This window comes from Stegodyphus dumicola, chromosome X1 (assembly GCF_044657685.1).
Source record: "Stegodyphus dumicola isolate Sdum_Otavi_A_Nest chromosome X1, ASM4465768v1".
Lineage (NCBI taxonomy): Eukaryota > Metazoa > Arthropoda > Arachnida > Araneae > Eresidae > Stegodyphus > Stegodyphus dumicola.
In genome coordinates, this window is record NC_140780.1 from 63,191,674 (window position 1) to 63,210,515 (window position 18,842).

Consider the following 18,842-nt stretch of genomic DNA (forward strand, 5'->3'; position numbering starts at 1 on the left):
CATCGCCTTCCTGGTCTTACCTGCTAACGTGTTGCAGCTTATTTCTGCCTTTCATCAATCGTATTGCCATAAGATATACAAATGTAATAAAGACGGGTGAATAGATTGCGCCCATTACGATGTATGTAATTCACATTATGGTCCTCCTTCTCAACAACGAAGAAAAATGCATTTAATGGGCCGTTTTGTCTGCCTCATCTTTTATGCAATAAGTTTAATCTCTTCGTAAGAAATTTTCTCCGCTTTAATGCGACATCAACTTCTAAATCATCACATATATTACGATACAGTCCCAAGGAAGGAATGGTTAAGAGGCAGTTTTAGAAAAATTATTAACTCAGTTGGGTAATCTTCTTCTCTCTCTCTATTACTGTTTCAACTTTTTTGTATTAATGCTCTGCGGATGAACTTTACCGTCGTTTGAGTTAAATGAGATAAACTACATTCAGTTATTAGACATTCAGTACCAGAGGCAATACTTATACCCTTTGCCAATGAAGAATTCAAGACAGCTGAAATTTTACCATAACTATATTAAACTTTATTAGCGACTACTTTCCCATCCAAAAGCCTTACAGTGCTTGTATTACATTTAATTAGCGAATGCCTTCCACAGGCGCTGGTATTTTCCTGTAATTGTGTTTCGGCTTTAATGAGAACTTTCATTTTTATTTTATTTATTTATTTTGAATCCGATGACAGTAAATTAGGAATAATTCCCAATACAGCATTCTTTGAATCCATCATCGTATTCGAAGAATATAAGCTTCATGAGAACTTGAGAAAAATATTTATGAAGAAATTTATAATAATAATTATCAGGGAATAAGTAATACAAGTTTATAAATATTCATAAAGCTTATTTTAGTGTTTCGTTTAGTGTTTTCATACGGCTTAAAAAGCTGATATCTGAAAAATTCTATTTCATCCACCGCAAAACAGGATATTTATCAACTTCAAATTAGAGCATGCCGATAAAAAAACGGCCTTGATTTCCTTCACCTCGAATTAGAAAACCAGATTTACCATATTAGAAGCGTTAGAACGAGACAGATACTATGGAATATAAAAATATGCGAACCCATTTCTTTAATGGTTTTTATTTTTCATTTCTTTATCAACAAGTGATTGTTTCGAAGCGCACGTACACGATATTCATATTCGCTATCTTTCTTGATCTCCACTAAATCAAACGAAGACGTCATGCAAAAAATGCTGTGTCATGGTCACAGAAATACAAACTAGTTGCAGATTAATATGAAATCTCCTGTAACACTTTGAAACGAAGAAATGCTAAATATAAACACACAAAATATAAATTCATTACGAGAAAAAAATTGCTAATTCAAATTAATGCCATTTATTTTTCGGAAAATTCTCGTAACAAACTAAACCATCTTATAAGGAAAATAAATAGCTTCGAATGGTGAAGGACATCAGTATACTTATAAAGTATTTTCTCCCTCCTTTCAGCATGCCTTCGCGCCGTAACGGTAGCACACTCGACGCGCATTAGAGAGGTCCAGGTTCGAGTCCCGGTGAGGGCATAGGTCATTTTGCGCCTCTCTTCTTAAAAAAAAAAAAAAAAAAAAAAAAAAAAAAAAAAAACCACTAATGACTTTTTCTTAAAAATAACACACAATATTAAATTTACTATTAATCGAAAAATATGAGTTAAAACCAACTATAAATGTTTTCATTGCGAGTGACAGTACAATATACATAGAATGCATGGTGCATTTATGTTGGAGTATATTTATTCACTCATTCCTTAAAAAAAAACAACAAAAAAAAATAACCCAAAAAATTCATGTTTTTGTTTGAAAAGGGCTGTGCTACCGAGGATGTTTCCTTACGATGTAAAGATTGCGTTAATTTATATTTGTATATTATCAATTAGATAGACCGATATTATAATAAATTAATAGACAGCCCAAAAAGTGTCTCAGTGCTTTTCTGTCAATATGCTTATTTGGATTATGTTTCACTCCAGAGCGAGGCAAAACTTTGTGGAAGCGTCGAAAACTTTCAGATCGCCGAAACATGAAATAATCCACATCATGAAACATAATTAGGATGATTTATATAAAATTAAAAGAAATAAGAAGTAGATCCAAGAGCCCTAATAGCGTAGTAGTTAAGATATTTACGTGAATGGATAGGAGATGTCAAGCTCCCAGCATGAGATAAAAATTATAGAAAATGTAATTAGATTATTGAAGATTTAAGAGCTATTTAATAATATTTCTTAGTTTCTTTACAAAAACGCTTTCGAGGAAGATGACTACAAGCTTTGTCTCCCAAATACTAGAGATCCCAAATAAATAATTCTAATTCTAGAGTTCCTCAGTATAAGATAAAAAAATTATGCTTCGTCTCCTTAAGCAGTGAGCCCAGATAAATAATTCTAATTCCAGAGTTTCTGAGTTCAGAAGAAGATAAACATATTACAAAGATTTTCTAATTTAATATTTTTTGTAATACACAAACAGTAAAAAGTTTCTTTAGTAAAGTATTCATTATGTGTTACAATGTTTCATACATTAGCATGCAAAATTCGCGAAGATATTTATAATTTATAGTTTTACGGAGCCAGATAAAAACTTAATAACCAGTGCTGTTGTATTCATTAATCGCGGAAATAAGCAACTTTTGTTTTGTAATTTCTTCCAAAATGTCCTGAAAGTCTGTTCTAAATTGCTTAGTGATATATAAAAAGTGATCTAAGATACCACATTTGTTTTGGAATACCTATGCGAAATTTGTAAGCAAAGATATGGAACTTCTTGTATTTAATACATGAATACATGCTGAACATTTTATTAATCGGGCGTTTCCATTTCCAGTACATTATAAAAAAATTTGATTTTTCGTTTACGAAATAAGCTCACCACCACTGATGAAACTGTTTTCACTCTTTACTTTACTTTGAGAAGCCCTGCAATTACCAAATACATGTTTAGGATGAATATTTAAAGTCTGTAACCAACTTATTCGAAAACCATTTATAATTTTCATTTCAGTGATTCAAAAATAAATAAATAAAACGCATAATAAATAAAAACAAATCTTCCCATTTTAGTTTTTAATAAATATTTTCATATTTTTAATTCAACTTGCTACTCATTTTACCCTTTAAACTATTACTGTTTTTTTGTTTTTATCTTCATTAGAATTAATTTATCATTAATTACATTAAAATACTCCACGGTAAAATATTAATGAATACACGTTAATAGGAAAAAAATGAAAAAACTAATCTCAACATGCGTCAGCTGCAATGGTGAGTGAATTTATCAATTGATCTAATTGCTTTTGCTTTTCGTTTCGTTGCAGAACGTGAACACAGGTCTAAGAACCCAGCTGAGACCTTTTTCGGTCATAAGATTATGACACCACTCCAGAAACTGCTTTTTTGTTGATAAAACAAATCTTCTTTCGTTCCTAAGGCTCTTAGTGATAACTCTCAGAACGGAGAAATATTGCGAAAATGTTTAGCAAAAAGGAGAAAAAGCATTACAGTTAAAGGTTTATAGTCATTTGAGTGTAAGATAAGAACATGAAATTTATTAAATCATATTATTAAGCGCATGTAGCAGTATATGTATGTTGGAGGTAACATAGCATTTATCAGTTTTAAGACCACATTATTCAATAGTAAAGCAGCCTGAGGCAGCAGGTAAAGTCATAAATCAACGTTTTACTCTATCGCAAATGACTGATCTAAACGAAATTGATCATTCATTATAGTTCTAAAAATTTGCAAATAAATACTTTTCAGCAGAACAGGGAAAGCAATTTTTAAACAAAAGACTCTGCAAAGCAAATAATCCATCCGTTAAACTCATTTACATATTTTGAAGATGGAAGTAGATTTTGCTAATTCGTTTAACCATTCGAATTAAAAGTTAAGGTAATTTTGACAAATATTTTACATGCAGAGTGTTCTAGTTTTTCACAATGTGCTGTGGAATTAAAGCGCATGTGCCGACGAATCATTATAAAAAGAACAAGGTTATAAAAGGCATAAGTCTGTCAAGTAGCCATAAAAATTTCCTCAGTTATCAAGTGCCACTAATGACCATGTGGCTGAAATCATAGAAATCTGCTCCATGAGTAATCTGCCCCAACCTGGCGGATTTTCCTTATTAGAAACGCAAATATCACTCAGTTTCCTTTACAGCAATGATTCCCAAAATGAGGGGGGGGGACCTAGCTCCGAATCCTCAGACAACTTTTGATACGCTGCGAGATGATTCAAAGTTTTATGTTTTGTTGCACGCAAAGCATCTACAAAGATTTTATTCAGAATTTTTTAATGAGTTTCAATGAAGCTGTTAAACGAAAATGACAATGGATACTAACATATTTCAACTGGTTTCCATTCAAATATCGTCCGTTTATCGATAGAAGTTCAAATGAAATACTTCGTTTGATACTACGCAACCGATACCGTGTCTTTTTCGAACTGAAAATTCAACTACATAACTGCCCTAAATCTCGCCACTGGACGCATTGCGTTCATGTAACTATAAAAAGTAACATAAAAATTCGCATGAGTCGTAGCCACATTTCACTTTGCCAAGCAACACATACTGAATACATAACGCGTTACACTAAATACATAAGCCATCAATTTAGTAATCTTTCCGAACTAACAGCAGATAGGAATATATATGAAGCAGTGCCCTTTAGTTAATATGTTTTAGTTTAAAACAAAGATCATCGAGTTATCAGTTTCAGTGCAAAGCAATCTGATTCAACTCGATTTAATAAAAAAGAGTATTTATCTTCTACATAATCTACTCACCAAGTAAGTCCCTATATTTGTAAACGTCACCATGCAGGAATCATATTCTTAAACCCATAAACAGCACTTTTCGGCCGCTGCTACCATGATCCTTATTAGTACTTTGCCAAAATAGTTAGACCTGTTCATTATGGCCATCAAGCAAAAGTGCATGCATATCACTGAAACCAAAACTGCAACTTTGTAGGTCATTAAACCAGATAGGTAGTGGTATTGTTGCAGCGACATTTCTTATAAATACGTTATCAAATATATTTTAGCTTCAGTCAATAACCTACAATCAATTGAAGACAAAAAATAAATTCATAAAACATATTCTACTTCAGAGACTATCATTATATTGATAAACGTAAGAGTTTTTTGCTCCTAGTCACGAATGTCGCATTAAGGCAATTACAGAACGAGAATGTTGCCGAGATGGAAATATAGACAGTCAGAAAGATGGAAATATAGAGTCAGAGAAGACAAAGAGGGCGAAATGATAGTGCACAGCACGTAGGCGGCCAAATTTAAGGGCGGCGGAATTATTATCAAACATTTAGACTTCTTTTAAAAAAACGGACGATCAATTTTAATTTTCACGTGGGCAGCGAATATCTAAGATGGGTACTGTAGACAGTCTTGCGACAAAACAAATTATAGAAATAACCAAAAAAACGAAAGTTGCTACAAACAAGGATACACATGAAGATGAAAATAAAAATACGAAGTTCGAGAAGACTTGAGAAATATATATTCTAAAGTTACCGATGGAGTTACCGAAAGTTCCGAAGTAACCGAAAATTCCAAAACACAAATTGGTCAGTTGATTGACAGATTGATAATCTAAACCTTTTCGCGAAATTGGGTAGAAGATAACAGAGCAAATAAAAATTGCTAATGGTACTCAAATGAAGTCCGATGGCTTCGGAGATGGTTGCTTATACTGTACAAACGATGAAGGTAACGAAAGAGAAATAAAACTCACAGACGTTTTATACGTTCCTGACCTCGAATGGGGACTAATACTCGTACGTAAAAGCAGAAACAAAGTTTTTACAGTAGAATCTGAAGAAGATACTTGCAGAATAAAGACTAAATATAAAACCATACGAAATGGTAACACAGAAGGAAATTAATCACAAGAAAAAGCCAAAATTGCAGTCACAAAAAGAAATGAAAATAGCACGAATCTTTGGCATAAAAATGAGGACAATAAAATTAATAATCAATAACGGAGGCTGATGGCGACCTGGAAACTTGAATGAAAATCGACCGAGAAATTAAAAAAAAAAAAAAAAAAAAAACAATGCTAATGCCGCATCAGAAGCAAAATGTCAGAACTGCCACATCTCAAATTGAGCAACTACAGAGCAAAACCAATTCTGGAATTTATATACTCGAACATTTGCAGACGGAGTAACACAACATCACGAGGAGGAAGAAAATGCTTTATAACATTCATCGACGGTCATTGCAAGTTAAAGCAATTGGTAACCATGCCAAAGAACAAATTTGGAAAGAAGCCAAAATACTTAACAGATAACGCAGGAGAATATACTAACAAAGAAATTGAAGAATATCTAAAAGAAGACGGAATCGAACATCAAACTTCTATAGCATATTCACCACAAACTTCTGTAGCATATTCACTACAATGGGACGGTCGATCAGAAAGAAAAACATCAATCCGTAATGAAAATGACGAGATGCCTACTACTCGAATCGGGACTCAAACGGGAATTTGGTCTACAAAAGCCGAAATCTATCTACAAAAGCCGAACTTAAATCATATCATAATTTTCGGCAGCAGCCAGTTCCAAAGCAGAAGAAAAGTAAACTGGATGGGGAGGGGAAGAGCAGAAAAAGGAATTCTCGTTGGAAACAGTGATAGTACTAGATACATAACTTATATGCCACATACAAACTACTTTGTCATAAAAAGAAGTGTAATATTCTGTGAAAACAAAAGGGAAGTAATACTTCGTCAAACTAATAATCAGAATGAGGAAATACAATAGCCTCTTAAAGAAAATGAATCGAGAGTGTGTCCGAATGCTACAACTGGAAAAACTGCAAACTTTTCCAACCGAAGAGAATGAGCTATCGTTGAAATCCACAAAAGGAGAAATAGAATCACTACAGAGAAATAAAACATGGAAACTAGACGACCTTCCAAAAGGAAAGACAGCTATAGGAATAAATTAAAATTAAAAATAAAATCTGCCACTTTAGAAAATGTCAGAACCAGATATAAAGCTCATCTAGTAACTAAAAGATATTGCCAAAATTTTGGGTACGACTACAGTGAAACATCTGCATCAGTCGTAAAATAATACACTACAATAAGGACTGTCTTGGCAATAGGTAGCTCAAAAGGATATAAATGTAAAACATTTCGATGTAAAAAAAAAACATTCCTGCACGGAGACCTGAAATAAGCAATATACGAAACAATCAGAAGGTTGTACTTCATCAGAAAAATAAAATAATGTCTGTAAATTAAACAAAAGTATCTACAGACTAAAACAGGCAGTCGGGATTTGAATCACAAAAGAGCTAAAATTCTGTGCAAACAAGGATATATCCAAGGAAGGGCTGATCCATTTTCCTTCACATCAAGCAAGGAAAATAGATTACACTGATGACATATTAGTCATGAGCGACAAGCGTGAATCAATTAAAAAAGCTGAACGAATTCTCAAAGAATATTTTAACATTTGAAGTTTTGCAGAAGTATTCACATATCTAGGAATCGAAACCGAAGGAGAAAAAGATGGAAGCTTTAAACTTCATCAAGCTAACAAAATTAAGAGCATAATCGAGAAATTTCATGAAATATCCGAAAAAAAAAACTAGGCTTTAAAACCACGACTATGAATTTTATGGAGAACAAAAACAAACAGGAAAACACTTTTCCTGATAATCAGGAAGGATATAAGAAGCAGTGGGAGCACTTTTCTATTTAACAACAGTATCAAGACCCCACATAGCAAATTCTGTTGGAATACTTAGCAGAAAAGTAGAAAATCCATCGACATCGAACTGGGACGGTGTAATTAAAGTTATGTTATAATACGAGAGCTACAATCAATTACATTATATCTAAAATCAAAGGATGAGGAAATCGTTACAGCGACGTTGATTGGGCAAGAGGCAACTCTGACAGGAAATCCACATCGGGATATTTATTTCAAATAGGAAACAGTACAGTATCATGGGGCAAGTAAGGAAAAAATGCGTTGGCGCTAGCTATCATGGATGAGCAAGAAAAAAATGTGCTACAGCGATATATTCAGCTTCGATAGAGGCTTAAAAGCTAAATATATCGCTCTAGCTTTAACTCTACGGGAGCTAAAATGGATAAAACAACTAATGGAAGATAAGGCTTATTCAACAGGAAGCAAACATTATGTCGAGGGCAACATATCTGCATAAACCTTTTCAGAAAAGAAAAAAGGAGCAGTTACACTAAACACACCGATGTAAAATATCACCAGGTATGCGATTTACAAAACCAAGGACTCGTCAAATTACAGCACTGCGACAGCAAGATGATGTATAAAGACATGTTTACAAAACCTTTGCCTACGCCACAATTGGAATTTTTGTTGGAAATATTTGATCTTGTTCCAGATGGGTCGAGTGGGAGATAATAGAATCACCATTGGAAGCGGAGGCGAGGAAGCCGCCCATCCGATGTTACTTTCAGCCCCCTTTTAATTGAAATATAGACTTGATCCTACAGAAACTCTTCTTATATAACTTTTGATACACCGCTGATGGAGAATTGGTCATGCTTGTGTTACTGTAAATATGTTTCTGCATTCTAATTGTATTTCTCTTGTTCGCAGTTTAGATTATTCCTTAATGAGCTAAGAGACTTTGATTCTACTTTAATATATCTTCACTTAACTGCATTTAGATGACAAAAAATGAATTGCGCGTTCTTCAATAGCTTTTTTGCCAAACTTTAATTCCATTGGCGAGTTTCTCTCCCATTTGATTAACCTATTTGTTACAGTTTTCTGCTTCAATAAGCTTTCCTTTTTATGATTTACTTTTATGCTCTTTATTTTAAAATGCCTATCTATAAAATTTTGACTTCTCTCTGACCAATAAAAACACTAAAATACATATGACAACGTTTACGAATTGAATGACACTAAATGGTAACGTTTAAGATCGTTGATTTACAATCTGTCCGAGCCATGGGAATAATAAATACATTTTCTACTATATTCCCCCATCACCTATTTTTTATCTTCGTGTCTATTAACTCTAAAGTATTTAATCATATAAAACATTTCGTATTATATATGTATAGAAAATGGTGAATACATTAAATCGCTAATACTTTATTACTGGAACAGTGAACAAATTCATTATAGATTTCGTTCAAGCAACACTGGCATCATCGGAAAGCAGAATAAAAAAAAGGATTTGACAACTGGTCAGTTTCCGTTCTATATAAATAAAATATTATTTTGCATACTGAATAAGTTGTAAATAGCAAAATGCTTTTCTTCCTCTTATAAAATGCTGAATGATAGCCAGTTATCACACAGCTGTCAAAACAAGAAGCGTAACGTACAAAATCTCTATAATCATTAAATCATTAGATGACGAATGTGTAATCAAACGCGATCAAATTCTGTCCACTTGAAACATTAAACGAATATTTATTTAACATCACATTTAAGTGATGATATTAAATGCCTGTCAGTTTTGAATATGAATGCCCAAACATACAGATTTTAAAGCTGACAGATCTGTTTTCAGAAAACACTTAACTGTGTAAATTTAAAAGGTATATCTTATTTTTTTTTTAATTCTAAATCTTCTCTTCTTGATTCTTGTACACGGATATACGTCAAGTAAAATTCTACATTAATTAATACATATTGCTGGCATTAAAATCTCTCTGCCATGCAAGCGGCTTTCAACAAACATCAAATTTGCACTAAAGGTATTACATGCTAGAATACCTATAAATGGTTACAGCGTTACCAGTGCATGCGCAAAAAGCAGGTCTGAGTAACGTTACCGACAATGTATATAAATGGGAAGACTGCACACACGGATCAATAATCAACTGGAAGGTACTCCAAAAATTAGGAATGCAGGACTTATTATAACTCTTTCGAATTCTAAACTTTTGTAAAAATACACTATATTTCATTCGAATATATATGAAATTAATGTTTAAGTTCTATTAAAAGTCTGAAGGGGGAAATACCTAATTTTTTATTATATATAACCTCATACATGCATGCAAAAATCTCTGCACTAAATGCTTTTTACCTCTTTTTAGAGCCAGCTTCGTGCGAGATTTAGACCTGTTTTTAGTACCGCTTTTTTTCTATTAAAATCTTTTGCGCATAAAAATTTGATTTTTAGAGAAAGTTTCAATCTAATAATATAATCATTTAAAATATATTTATATAAAGATTGAAAGATTTCTTTAAACTCTATATAATCCTATTATACATTTAATATGGCAATGATAAATAAATTATTAAGAAGTATTTTCCTCCCAGCAGGAATTCTAAGACGTATCTTGACGTCACTCTAGACAATCAATTAAACTTCCAATAACAAGTTGATCACGTTTTAAACCAAGCTAATTCTGCCTTTGTGGCAATATACAGTTTATAGGGGGAAAATCAAGGTTAACTTAAAGTGAAAGAGACATTTCACTAGCTTTTATCCGTCCAGTAATTTTCTACGTTCTCTCTGTATGGGTAACAACACTAAAAAACCTACAGAAACAAAATCGTTTTCTTTGAGAATAAGATTTTGAGAGCGATTACAAACGCCCGTGGTTTATAAAAAAATTAGCAAATTCTTGAAGGTCTAAAGATGCAACATGCTCAAGACTTGGTCCTGACAAGTCTCATATTTTTTTTTCCACGCAGATATTGAATTGAAATTATCCACATACCGCAGAATTGGTAGATTACAATTCAACGGCTTAACATCCGTTTAAACGGCCTCGTACCATCCATCATGGTGCTTCTTATTAAGCAATAACTCGTGAATGTATATGATGTACACAGTATTTACAAGAATGGCACCTAATTATTCAATAATGATTTAGTATTCTTAAGTATTGTGTATTTAGGTTTCATATTATGTTTAAAAATTCAGTTCTGTATATTATTTCAAACTCCAAGTTTGCGTTTATGTCAAGGTTTATATTTCTCCAAAGCTACTTTCGTAATTCCAGCCCCCTATTGCTTTGTATATCAAAGCCTTTATTTCCATCATTTCATGCTGCTCACTGCCAATTAGGACACAATGCAGAGTTTAGCAGCCAATTTTCATTACCAGCTCGAACAGCTATAAATTCTTTCACCGTTCATCGGTAGTGCTCTGTATTTGTTTTAACGTTTAACAGCCAATGGCCAAGAGCAGTTAAACTTCTGCAAAACCTTATGCAGTTAAACTCGTAGTTGTTTTAAGACTGATCAGCCAATCATTCGGAAATCGTATTGGAAGGTTGGCTATTTGCGTAAAGGTCGTGTTATGTTTCGTGTAAGAAGGAGAAACTTCTATCAGAACGTGTCGGAATTCGACCGCGGCAGGATCGTGGTCATTGAGACTGCGATTTATCGTTGCGCAACATTACTGCTCATGCTGGTCAGGATCTAATGACTGTAAGGCGAATATAAAATCGATGGGTCCACGAAGGCCATACTGAACGCCATGCAGGATCTTAACGGTCCCGGTACACTAACGCCTCAGAAGAAACACATGTTATGCTTTTGGGCTTGAGGGATCCTTCAGCCATGTAATTAATGTATCCTGAGTCAAGAATCTGGCTCGTGCGCAGGGTGACAATATCTGCAGTACCACAAACTGTCAGCATGGCGACCATTGTTACGGTTTCTGAGGCTGAGAGATAAGCGCGCCTACATTGGTGTGACGAATGATCTCTGTTATATGTACAGCATTCTGATAGATGTATTCATGTGCGCAGGCACCGGGTAGAACAAGCATTGCCAGCTTGTATTCGTCATCGTCCTACATCATCTCTTGTTCGCAAAGCCGGTAATACGCCCAGTCGCCGTTACATTTCTGACGTGCTAAGGCTCGTAGTTGTGCCTTATCTTCGAGGTCAGCGTGACACCATCTTTCAATAACTTAATGCATGATAGCATGTTGCCCATGGTGTTTTGGCCTTCCTCGATAGAGCGTATTCGACTGTTGCCCTGACCACAACATTCTCCAGATCTCTCACCCGCTGAGAACATCTAGTTATGGGTTCTCGAGAGACTGGCACTCCACCATTCGCCAGCCATTACAGTTAATGAACTCTGGCACAGAGCTGAAGCCACATGGAATGAAATATCCGTACTTATCTTCTAAGCTCAGTTCGACTCGCTATCCAGTTGGATAACAGCTGCTGTTGCTGCTAGATGTGGATGCTCTGAGTATTGTATTCTGAAAGTTGTGTACCCGAAAGCACCTGAAAATTTAATAATGTTTTCTCCCATTATACCGTGTATGTACAATAAATACGATTCTACTTTTTGCTTTCCTTCCTGGTGTAGCAATTTTAATGGCAAGCACTGTACCATAATTTGTCACCACCAGGATTTAGTAACTGGGTCACTTCCTTCCCAGTCATTCTTCATGTCAGAGAGAATTAAAACAAATTCTATTTTCTTACTGCATTCCTTCGTGGTGTAATTTGAAACAAGCCCGGCTAGCAATCGGAAGGCCAACAGTTCGAATTTCGACATGGGTATAGCTGATTTTTCTGTTTCTTGCTCCGATAAAACCTAATGACTCTACAATGTATATTTTAATATTATAAATCTCTTCTTTGCTTTCTCCTTCGCAATGCTCCGATAATATACGATGTGTAGTTAATAGTATTACAAAGAAAATATAATGCAGCTTGCATGTCTTTTACATTTCATTGTTTGGGTAATTTATTATATTCTTGTTAAAACTTCATATTGGACATGTTTAAATTTGTAGCAGCAAGTTATAGATGCAATTTTGTAACAATAATGTGTTACGCCATGATATTAATTCTCAACTATATGCAACGTTTTAATCTTAATTATAAAAATACGTTGCGCCTATGTCCCATGCTTCGTACTGATATGATATCATATAACTATGAATAATTTAATGTTCTTGATTACAAACAACATGCTATAACCCCACTGATGTCTACATCTTACATCCTGCAAGCCTTGCAGAAGTGAGCCTACGTTCGTCAAACTGTATTTTGTTATAATTGCTACTATGCAACCACTTTTACTTATACTAGCGTCCAATATATGGCTCCCCTTCCAATATAAGGCCCCCCTACCCCTAGATTTCACAATGCAATAATTAGACACACGTCGCTAGGAAAGTATTTCAATTCTGTTTGGTTAGCGTCTTGGCCGGAAGCTATCCCAGCGTTATTAAGTCAGGTGCATCGTTTCAGCAGAGAATAAGATGCCTCCTAAAAGTTTTATTTTTCAGAATAAAATTTGCTTCAACACCGTAAGCAACAATAAATAAGTAAATAAATATATAAAAATAAAACATAAAAAAATAAATACAAACTATAATAACTTTTGTTCTACTCATAAGGAAAGATGGAAATGTCTATTAACTCCTACGCGTCTAGAAATTTGTACCTTACTTAGCATCCAGAAATTCGCTGAAACGTTTACAAGACATACTTATTAGCATTAAATACTAGTAAACTTTATTCGTAAAACATTGATCTTATTTATAACCGGATTTGTTTCAAACATCACTCGCAAAGAGTAATGTTTTAAATACCACAGATCGAGTGATTTTCAGAGAGTGGGAGAGGCATTATACCAACAGAAAACTGAACATTTCTTTCGTGGTTTGATTCCTGGTGGAACGGGCTGGCTGCCCAGGAATTTTCATGGATTTCCTCAGGTAGTAACTGGCATACTGGAGGCTTTCCTAAAGAAAGTCCTCTTGCGAAACAATCTCTCAAAAATACTAGATAAGCCTTGCTTTCTCTGTTATGTTTCATTGCTTACTTACCTTAAAAGACCTCTTGACTAAATGAATTTTGTAAGATTTTTGTATTCATTGATATTTTACGCTCACGAACACAGCAGATGAGACAAAAATTAAGAAATGACAAAGTAAATACAAGTTAGCTATTAATTGTCATACACCGTGCATTAAAGCCAAATTTAATATCATATATGCTTTTCCTCAAGTTTTAACAATGTATAACTACTGCTGTATACGCTCACTTTCATCTCCGTGTTATGGTAACTGTATATACAAGGCGGCCGTAAAAAGTCCCTATGCCGCTTGTATTTTCGCAACCTTTGATCGAAAACATATATTTCAACTTACAAAAATGTTTTAAATGACGTAAATAGTACTTTGTATTTTTTATACATTTTGGTATTTTTTACATATTTAGTATTTTTTGGTACATGTTTTGGTATTTTTAAATTAAAAGAGACAATTCTGTAAAAATTCCAAAATGTAACTTTTTATACAGTCCTCCGATCCTTATAGTTATGTTTATTAAAAGTTTATATTAATAAAAACAAAATACAAAACGTCTGAAATCCGTGCGGTAGAAATTGACCAAGATTCAGTAACTGAGATTTTTTCGGCTTTCTTTAAAGGGTACGTTGAAAATAAATTAGAATAAATACAGATTGGTTTTCCACTTTAATATTATTCAGTGATAGTCCTTTGTGATTTACTAGTGTGTAACATTCTTTAATTTATAATTTTGTTACTTTTGATATGCCGAAAGCATTTTCACATAAGTAGGTTATAAGTTTTTAAATGCTATAAATGAATTAATTACGCTGACATTCAATTTTTTACGTTAGAATCATAGTCTAATAGTCTTTAAAATTCATTAGAATAGAAATTGCTTTCTTTTTTAATTTATGAAAGTACGGTTATGAATTAGTTCTGTGCCAATACTGAAGCGGTCACTGTTTCCTAGAAAATTAATTCTATAAGAATTTGCAAATAAGGTATCCCTTTTGGAAAAATTTGTATTGTTCAAAATGTTTCACGACAGTTTGTCACTTAATCTGTTGAGAAACGTTTTCTGAACTGATAGTTCACATTTAATTGTGTAAAAATTTAAATATTTCTCTCTTTAATTTGATTACGACCCCTGAAAACGATCTCAAACTTTAACATTAAACATTTCGAGCAATCTTTGTCGTACGGTAGTCAAACGTTTTGTGCTTTATAGTTTAGAATGAGTATAAGCGTTAATTGAATATAAGTATTGAGTCTGAGGAGCCTCATAAAAAGTCAGACAGTTTTTACAAATTGGTTTTTAAGTTTTAAAATGTCCTTACATCAGCATTTGCCTTCATTATGAAACTGGAAGTACATGTATACGACCAACGACTGCGCAAATAAAGATCGTATTAGGGACATTAATAGGTACGGAGTAATTAGAGCAGTAATTTTTTTTTTACAATTCGAATTCCAATAATTATTTTACCAACTTTAAAGGACTGTCTTAAGATTTTGCAAATATAAAATAAATAAGTGAATAGACCCATAATCCTACTATAAAACTGAAACCAAAATTCTGAACCTTGAATTACTTCCTACAACTTCAGGTCCACCGAATGATTGATAGACTTCTGGAATAAGAAAAAAGTTATCTTCCTCGGTAGCTTGATGACACGATCTAGGATATGTCATTTATAGTAAACAGTGTTGTTGCCTTATGATAATTTTCTAGATTCAAGAGAAGTGTTACAAAGAAAAAGATACTGCACTGAAGATGATAATATGTAGGCGTATAATTTAATGAAACAAAAAGTATTCCACTACCTGAAATCTTTAAATTAACGAATAACTCTGGTATTATCCTGCCTGAATATGACTAGTTTATGAAGCAAGCCTGCAAATATATATTATAATGGCTATTTAATCAACGTACAAAGTACTAGCATTACTACCTCGCAATTGGCTTACTTATTTTTGATTAGCATTAAGTCCGCCAAATTTCACATTCATTCATTGATGCCCCACGAATTTTACTCTTTCTCACGCGAAAAGTTACTGCTCCATATTCAATAAACAAAAGCATATAAAACATAAAACAAACAACTGAACGTAGTTAAAAAAATGACTGAGATCATTTTTATAATTTACAGATGCATTGCGTTTTTAACGAAATGTGAGACTGCCTATTCGGAAACCAACGTAGTTATTATGAGTATAATTGATGCATAAATTCAGCCATTGCTTACAGCTGTTTGTCTAGAAAAGCTATACAACTCAAATAAACAAATATATTATAACCAGTGAAATGCAATTTCTGAAAAGGAACAGTTAATTCATAATCTCAGAAAAAGAATATAATTCTGAAGTGAAACCTACCTTTGTACCAGTACCTTTCGCAGGTAGTTGATTCATGACAGATTTCATCAACTATGCTTACACAGAAATGCTTAAACTTCTCACCTGAAAAAGACATCCAAGCATTCAGACTATAAGATATGACTGGAGATATAGTTTGAGTTGCGTCACTTTTCTAGACATGTCATCGAACCAGACCGATTTTAGAAAAGTCATCTCTCGGCATCCACCCACGAATTATGTTCTGAGACAACGCGATAGAGTAGTACACCGAAAGCTCTAAAGTTTGGTTCTAAGCACCTGCACTGAAACTACCTTTAATAGTGTCTGAATAACCTTTACCAGAAGCCCGCTGGCATTAAAAATATTGTTTTATGAGATCTAAATCATCCTTATCCAACGCTTGTTTGTTAAGTTAGAAAGTGATTATGATCGGACTAATTTGTTACCGTACGGTTTTTGTTTAGAAGATCAACTTTCTTATATATATATGGCAAAGTGATAATTCCAACTATTTTCATCGTAGAAATATCTGAAAGTCCATCATTTAGATTACTTATTCCACGTCAATGACGAAATAACTTTCTCTCATCAGTTATCTCTTATTACATTTTAAATAAATCAAGAAAGATATTGGAGTTTGTCCTTTCCAAAGTACTTTACCTTCGTTATTGTGAAACGATTATGTTAATGAACTTTGCACCCTTAAATCATATCTAAAAAAATATTAAACAAGCCAAAAAAAGTGACACAAATGGATATGAAATCTTAACCTTTGTTCCCATTTCTCACAACAATTCACCAAAATTCAGCACCCTAAAAAATTATTGCAATTTATGCGTAAATATGCAACGAAAATTTCTTAGAAAAAAGAATTTTGAGCATCCAACTACATTCAAAATGAATGAAGAAACTTATTTTCCCATTAAGGATTCTTATTAATCACTCAGAATTTTTTTATTAAAAGCGCTTGAAAATGAGAAAATTACTATGAGTTTAAAAACTTAATTCTTTTCCTAATCGAATTCATCAAGCTTCAAATTAAAATAATGATAATAATAATTTTGGCTACATTTTAATAACTGCAAATAATTAATATAACAAATTATAAAAAATTTGCTTTGAGAATCTACTTAAATTCAAACCAATTACGAAAAAAATCATTTAGTAATAGTTAAAAACAATTTTTAAAATTAAGCTCCATTTAGAATTTCAAAGACCATTTAAAATACAATCAGTTACATATAAGACAGATAAAATTTTGAAAAGAAATCTGCAGGCACAAGAAAAATTATTAAAGGTTTTGTTAATTACGAGTCAGTTATCATTATTTATAACTTTTGCTTAGCTTAAGACTGAAACTGAATTTTTCCTTAAAAGATATCGAGAAACACTTGACTGAAGATCAATTACAATAAACAGCCGGTTTTCCTGGGAAGAACATACCGGCGGAGTGTTTCAGCTGTTATTGAATTAGCGCGCTCGCAAGAGATTTTAAATTGTTCTCACTGTTATCGGAAGTTTGCTATTATTATGAATAATATTGCATTTTTTCAAATGCGAATACATTTAATAAAATTATTTATCTCCAAATGCAAAGCTAAATGTTGTAACACATTAGTACCATCGCGGCACAATACGCAGCCGGTAATTTTAAAAAAAGAATTAAATTCATAACGCAATTGAGAAAAGGGTATAAAATGCATAACACCATAAATAACCTTTGAACCAGGTAGTAATCAATTTTCAGCTAATTTTAGGCTCTACTACAGCGGTTCAAGATTTTGCACCGAGTTAATTTTCGATGCTTAGACAAGAAGCAGTGAAAAAGCAGTTTCTAGTACGTCCACAATTACAAAAACTGTACTAATTGTAAAAAACTCCAGTACTTACACTTTTATATCTCATCTGACCCATTTTGCTTTAAGGCTAAGAACAGCACGAACCTCTAATCGAACAGCTGGAAGGAAATACATGGGCTAACAGGCAACTTTTCCACCAATAACTGATAACAATGACGTCATGCTCCGCTACTCTCTGCGCCTTTTGCGAGTTGCGTAAATAAGTCTCAAGGTCCCTATAGGGTAGTTCTCTCAGCTACGCGTTTTCTGTTTTTTATTTTTATATTTGCGGTGGAAGCTCACTTGGGATGAGAGGAATTTTTTCCCCTTTAGCCCTAATTTATTTGGAACGCGGTGAACAGTATTTCAGTTTCTGCACTAACTTTTCGTTAATTGATATGCATGTAACGGGGATGGAGGAAACGATAGCATTTTTGGGAGACGCACGTGTTATTACTTTTTGTCATCTTTTACATGCTGGAGCACTTCCTGAACGGTTGTACCGATGCCTGTTATTTTTCTTATTTTCGGAACGTATTGCTTGTAATTTTTATTGCATACAAGACAAAGTTAACTATATTTTAGCAATATAAAATGTCATGCTTCTAATTTACCAGTTAACGGACGGATGATAAGGAAAAACATAGGAAATCTCTGATAACGTGAATACTCTTTTTCAGTTATCAGCATCATCATCATAAATAATGCCTTATTTTTGTTAGAATAGCTGCATAAAGTTAAAAAGGTCACAGGGGTCATTTGAAAAATATTATTTTGCTACACTTAATAAAAGATTGAGAATTAAAAAGCGTGTTAGGTGATGAATCAGGAGTATTTTACGATTAACTTCCATCTAAAGC

At 33.3% G+C, this 18,842-nt stretch overlaps 1 protein-coding gene across 3 annotated transcripts in view; it reads right to left on the bottom strand.

Moving 5' to 3' along the window:
- The window catches only part of Sesn (Sestrin), a 108,199-nt gene extending 90,016 nt beyond the window's left edge, over window positions 1-18,183 (bottom strand). The window contains exons 1-2 of one of the 3 annotated variants that reach the window (XM_035377374.2): window positions 18,035-18,183; window positions 16,163-16,246 (exon numbers count right to left, since the gene is read on the bottom strand). Coding sequence is in view for 2 of the 3 variants with exons in the window: in XM_035377381.2 (XP_035233272.1) it covers window positions 16,163-16,210 (48 nt within the window). In the remaining variant the exon portion in view is untranslated. The remainder of the gene's footprint in view (window positions 1-16,162; window positions 16,247-18,034) is intronic. The other 2 variants (XM_035377381.2, XM_035377389.2) reach the window with 2 other exon arrangements.
- Window positions 18,184-18,842: the final 659 nt, after the last annotated feature.